Raw genomic sequence first — 6,000 nt, 5'->3', positions numbered from 1 at the left:
GTTTATTGAAGATACAACGTTTAGCATATGCATTCAAATCACACACACTGTCCCGCCAGTCGATGTTATAGTTCCCAGTCCATAGCCCGGATCAATCTAGTGGCCAGCTAGGTTGATCATGGGTAGGTAGGAGCCGGGTTCTTGTTGGTTGCGACACGATGCTCCGGGGAAGTCTTCGCAGGACAAACCCAAAGTTTCATGGAAAAGCACCCTGTTTATATAGTGATTTTCCTTCACTGGGACCAATGAGTTTTGCACTCTCATGCTGTAATCAATTGTCCTTTGACGAGTGCTTGTTTTCTTAAATTGTTCTTCTCATCCTTTATCTTGTTCTTTCACTGAGTTTTTCAGGGAGTTATCCCACGCTGGTTTTGATCACAGCTATCTTGTCCCCATTGACGGCTGCCTGCCCCATCTTTTACAGTCACCAATCTGCCCTCTTCTGACATCTCAATAGGGGTTTGTTGCAATCTCCTGGAGCCCTTATGTCTGTCCTCGGTTCCTACCTAGAACGTCTGGTCCGGTGATGGCCTTCACACTTATCTTCTAACACACGGATTCCTCATTCACACACAAAATAGCATTGATTTACACAACCCATTTGAACAGGAACATCAAATTGCAATGCAGGAGAAAACAATCATTCCATTCTTTCACTTATTTCAAAAGTGCTAAACCTACAAGAAAATGGTGACCCTAAAGGTCTGTCACTGCCTTGAAATCAGCTCCAGACACAGATTCTGGCTAATGCATCTTTACCAATGGCCCATTAGGCCCTTCCATTCTGCTTTCAGAAAGGGTGGCTGGCAGGATATGATCAAATCATACCCTAACACATTTAATACATGCTACATCATTATTCTTTATCCTTCATTCTAAATTATACAAAATACAAACATAAAATCCTACCACTACTTCTACACAAGGCCTCCAGCAGGGGGCCTCAGAGCCTAGTCCACCCCATCACAACCTCCAAAAGGAGAGATTTTTAGTGTGATTTAATTACCTTATTTTCTACAGTTACTCAGTTTGAGTTTTCCTTTCTAGTCCTTCCTTGGGTTTTGAGCAATCAAGTTCCAACTTTAGAAGGAGTGTGTTTGGGTGTTTGCCAAGAACCCGAGCAAGCCAGAGTCTCTGTAGAAAGCAAGTGCCTCTGCCCCAGCTCCCGCCCCGAACCTTTGTATCACAGTTTCAATGTTGCACAGTGAAGGAGTTTAACACACCTTTAACGCTGGGGGCCCCGGCAATCGATACAACAGCACCAAGACCATGCATCGCGTGGGGAGTGGGAGGTGCCGAAGGAAGGGCTTGTCCGCAGCCAGACAGTTGAAACTGTCAACCGGATGGGCAAGGACAGAACAGGGGGTTAGGTGTCTGAGCAGCTGACTTGGTCTCCCTGGCTGATGGGCCAGAAATCAGTGCCTCCCCCAACTCAGGAGCCTCAGCCTCAAACCCTCTACTGCAGTAAGGCACCTATGCCAGGTTAGCCACCTAGGTCGCCCACGTCCTACTGGCCGCACCCACGTCTCTCTCTGTGTCGCATGATTCCTCTTGTAAGTGTCAATCCTTCCAGCCCTTCCCTCAGGAGTGGGGCTCCCCTTGGACAGAAGGGCTTGTCCGTCTGCTGGATCAGAAAGAAGGGCCCAAGTCACTGGAAACTCAGGCTATTAATCCAGAAGACCTTTCTGTCCCTGTTGGTCTCTGGAGAATTCACTTTGAACTAGCCCTTGTGAGTCTCTCCAGGTGCTGGGAACGCTCTGGAGCCATCACAGTCTGAGTGAATTTCCCCAATCACCCCGCACTGTTCTTAGTTCCCGGTGGGCTGTGGTCACCCTGCCCTATGAAACTATAGTACAGACAGTCCCTGGCCCACAGCGATGTGATGTTAACTTCAGAGATCCCAAGACTACTGCAGGGCATTGCCACTTATATCACAGCTGTTTACAGGAGTATGTGCCTCTGGGCCTGGTGTTCGGTTCCTAGTCCCTTCCAGAATAAGGCACCCCCCGCTCCCACTCACAATGCCCGCCCTTTATCACAGCTGTTCTGCTCTTATCTTAGACCCACACCCTACAATCAGCAACTCTCAACCCTCAAAACCATCATGTTCCCTCCCTTCGAGATTGAAAGGGGCCTCTGCAGAGAGAGATGAGAACTGACCTGGGACAATGGCAGTTTATTGCCAAAGGTGAAACATGAAATAGTGAATCAAGCAGACAGAGCTTGTCAGACAGCACCGTTTGTATTTACTAGAAAGGCTGACATTTAATTTTCAAATTCAAGACAAGTATTCTATCAAAATAAAAAAAAAAAGCACAGAGCCATGGAGCATCCCACAGTCACTTCTTACACAGAGACACACTGACAGCACAGACTAGATTCTGACAGCCCAGGAATGGACTCACAAACCTTCACACCCAGACCAAGGGCTGCTCCAGCTGGGCTGAGTGGAATCGGATGGACCAGAGTCCCAGGGCTCCTAGACTCGGTGGCTGGTTTCAGGAATCTCTGGGGCTGGGCCCCTCAGTCCCTCCTCCTGTCTCCACCTCGCTGCTCCCCGGCTCCTTTCCCTCCGTGGCCAGGTTCCCTTCTCCTGCCTTCACGCCCTGGCAGACGCGGATGGGAACGGCTCTCCCTTCGGCAGCTGGCAGGGCCAGAGGCGGCGCCTCGACGCAGAGCTGCCCGTCCTGGGACAGGGAGCAGAGCAGGGCCTGCACGTTCACGGCTTCCGGCAGGAGCGTTTCCCGGCGGATCTCTCTGTACTCGTGGGAGCAGACTCCAGCCTCCGACTCCCTTTTCCTCTCCCGCTTCCCCGTCACCGTCAGCTTCCTCCCGGCCAGTCTCACCGTCAGCTCAGCTGGGGAGAAGCCGCTCACGTCCATGGAGAGCTGGTACTTCTCCTTCCCCGGCGCCTGGGACCCGGGCTCCTTCCCAGCACCCTCGGCCAGGGAGCGGCCGCTCTGCCTTGGCGTCGCCCTCCCCTGGCCTCCCCCGCGGAGAAGGGGAGAAGCCAGCAGGAGGGAGCGTCTCATTCGCTCCATCTCCGCCAGGGGCGTCGGCATGTCCCCCACCAGCCGGCCCAAGAGGCTGGGGGGACCCGGCCCCACGAGGCTGGACATGGGGCCACAGCCACACTGGGAGCGGGAGCATCCTGCCCGGGGCCGGGCGCCGCGGGGCCGAGCTCAGCTGCCGGGATGCTGCTGCTGCTGGAGCCGCCTCTGCCGGGCTCCTGCCGGGCTGCTGCTGCCGGGCTCCGGCGGCCCCAGCGCCGCCCTTTATACCGCGCCGGGCGCTTCGGGAACCTGCCGGGCCGGCTGGGGACCGGGCCTGGCGCTGCTCGGGCGGGGCGGGGCTGGGGGCGGGGCGAGCAGTTTCTGGCAGCCGCCCGCGGGCGGAGCTGCCGGGCTGGGCTTTGCTGGATCCTTCCCGATCCCGCTGTGGCGGGGAGGGAGCGGGCGGGTCTCAGCGCCGGGGGCAGAGGCTGGAGCCCGGGGCGGGGGGGGGGGGGGGTTTGTTACATATTTAGTTTCGTTTCAGGAATTGTCAGGGTTTCACTAACGCTCCCCCAGCGATTGATGGGGAAGGAGGGGACCCATTCCGTGAACCGCACTCACGGGAGGGATCGGAGTGACTCCCCTGGGGCTGCTGGTGTGAACAGGTTCGGGACGCAGCCCGCCTTTGGGACCGGAGACGAGTCTCTCTTATTGTTTATTACACGTGCGCTGCGGGGGCGTTTGCCAATCTCACGTGTCTGCGCCACAAATCAACTGTCCCCCCCCCAGCCCAGACACCGGCCAGGGAACGGTCACCTCGGCGGTACCGCCCGGCCAAGCCTGTGCCCCGGCGCTGAGACCCGCCCGCTCCCTCCCCGCCACAGCGGGATCGGGAAGGATCCAGCAAAGCCCAGCCCGGCAGCTCCGCCCGCGGGCGGCTGCCAGAAACTGCTCGCCCCGCCCCCAGCCCCGCCCCGCCCGAGCAGCGCCAGGCCCCGCCCCCAGCCGGCCCGGCAGGTTCCCGAAGCGCCCGGCGCGGTATGAAGGGCGGCGCTGGGGCCCCCAGAGCCCGGCAGCAGCAGCCCGGCAGAGGCGGCTCCAGCAGCAGCAGCATCCCGGCAGCTGAGCTCGGCCCCGCGGCGCCCGGCCCCGGGCAGGATGCTCCCGCTCCCAGTGTGGCTGTGGCGGAGCTGTGGCCCCGTGTCCAGCCTCGTGGGGCCGGGTCCCCCCAGCCTCTTGGGCCGGCTGGTGGGGGACATGCCGACGCCCCTGGCGGAGATGGAGCGAATGAGACGCTCCCTCCTGCTGGCTTCTCCCCTTCTCTGCGGGGGAGGCCAGGGGAGGGCGACGCCAAGGCAGAGCGGCCGCTCCCTGGCCGAGGGTGCTGGGAAGGAGCCCGGGTCCCAGGCGCCGGGGAAGGAGAAGTACCAGCTCTCCATGGACGTGAGCGGCTTCTCCCCAGCTGAGCTGACGGTGAGACTGGCCGGGAGGAAGCTGACGGTGACGGGGAAGCGGGAGAGGAAAAGGGAGTCGGAGGCTGGAGTCTGCTCCCACGAGTACAGAGAGATCCGCCGAGAAACGCTCCTGCCGGAAGCCGTGAACGTGCAGGCCCTGCTCTGCTCCCTGTCCCAGGACGGGCAGCTCTGCGTCGAGGCGCCGCCTCTGGCCCTGCCAGCTGCCGAAGGGAGAGCCGTTCCCATCCGCGTCTGCCAGGGCGTGAAGGCAGGAGAAGGGAACCTGGCCACGGAGGGAAAGGAGCCGGGGAGCAGCGAGGTGGAGACAGGAGGAGGGACTGAAGGGTCCAGCCCTCGAGATTCCTGAAACCAACAACAAAGTCTCATAGCTATGGGACTTCCCGGCCAGGCCTTTCACCGTTTATTCCAGCAGTGTTGGAACCATTTGTATAGTGGTGGTATTAAGAGCCATTGAATCAAACCATAACCCCCTGTACATGCTGGAAACCCCTTCACGCCAGGGGGTAGAGCTGTCCCCCTAGGTCCAGCACGTCTGATTTACTCCATGTGATTCACTCTGTGAGACATGACTGTGAAACCCTCCCTGGTTGCTCATCTTTGGTGTCTGACATTCATAACATTACAGTCGTTACTGTGAAAAATATTAATTTCAGAACTGTTAATAGCAGCTGGGTTGCTGTGTGCTGTTTGTCTGTGTAACTGCTGCAAATAAACCCATCTCTTCGGCCTCTTCTATTGTCACCCCTTTCAGTCCAACTTCCAAACTGAACACCATGGGCTTGGGTGGGGGCGGGAGAGGCAGTGACCTGTTCGATATTGCCCATGCTGGAGGACAGGTCCATTTCCTAGCTCACGGGAGCAGGGGCAAGGGCTGCTGGCGCAGCAGAGGGTGTGACTTAGCGGAACAGTTGGTGAGAGAGGGTTTGAGAAGCAAAGAGGAGTTACTGTTCTGCATCCTTCTTCAGCTGCCCCCTCCACCCGCGGGCTGTGCCCTGGAGCATAAAGGGAAATAACTACAAGGAGCAAAGCAGGAGCCCTACAGCTAGGAGCTTAAGAAATTGGCTCAGAGAAGGGGCGAGAGCAGGGAGTATACAGGGCTTCCTCACTTTCCCCCCCCCACCGTGCAACCTACCTGTCGCATCCTGCCGCCCTGAGGCCAGGTGCATCAAGAGGGAAGCATGAGGGAAGGAAGGGGTGGAATTTTTTTGGCTGTCCCACTATAAGCCCATCTGGTAGTGGCTGGAAAGGTCACTTACCCTACAGCAACAGTGGCTCTTTGAGATGGTGTGGGCATTGCAGATCCCACTGTAGATGGGGGGTTCATGAGCCTGGTGCTCATTAGCTAGGGGTGTTTCTGAACAGCTGTTGTGCCGAACTGGGAAACGTCTCATTCATTTTCATGAACGTATGTTCAGGGGCCTGACTCAGTTTCCCCTTTCGTTGTCTGTTACCTGCTGGGTCGGAAAGGGTTAACTTCTTGAAAGGAGACAAAGCAGTGACGTGGACGGGTGGGGTGGATGAACTAACAGCAC

General features: G+C 57.6%; 2 protein-coding genes across 2 annotated transcripts; one reads left to right on the top strand and one right to left on the bottom strand.

The window, feature by feature from the left end:
- Positions 1 to 2,455: 2,455 nt before the first annotated feature.
- LOC144260249 (heat shock protein 30C-like) lies at positions 2,456 to 3,150 on the bottom strand. The gene is given in 2 exon segments (XM_077808807.1): positions 2,456 to 3,129; positions 3,131 to 3,150. Coding segments are annotated over 2 exon segments (651 nt in total). The 3' UTR covers positions 2,456 to 2,498.
- Positions 3,151 to 4,013: 863 nt separating this feature from the next.
- Positions 4,014 to 5,190, top strand: LOC144260248 (heat shock protein 30C-like). The gene has a single exon (XM_077808806.1). The coding sequence runs from the start codon at positions 4,152 to 4,154 to the stop codon at positions 4,812 to 4,814; it is 663 nt and encodes a 220-aa protein (XP_077664932.1). The 5' UTR covers positions 4,014 to 4,151; the 3' UTR covers positions 4,815 to 5,190.
- Positions 5,191 to 6,000: the final 810 nt, after the last annotated feature.

Source organism: Eretmochelys imbricata, chromosome 2, assembly GCF_965152235.1.
Source record: "Eretmochelys imbricata isolate rEreImb1 chromosome 2, rEreImb1.hap1, whole genome shotgun sequence".
Classification (NCBI taxonomy): Eukaryota; Metazoa; Chordata; order Testudines; family Cheloniidae; genus Eretmochelys; species Eretmochelys imbricata.
Note: the sequence above shows the minus strand (reverse complement) of the source record. Positions and strands in the feature narration are given on the sequence as shown.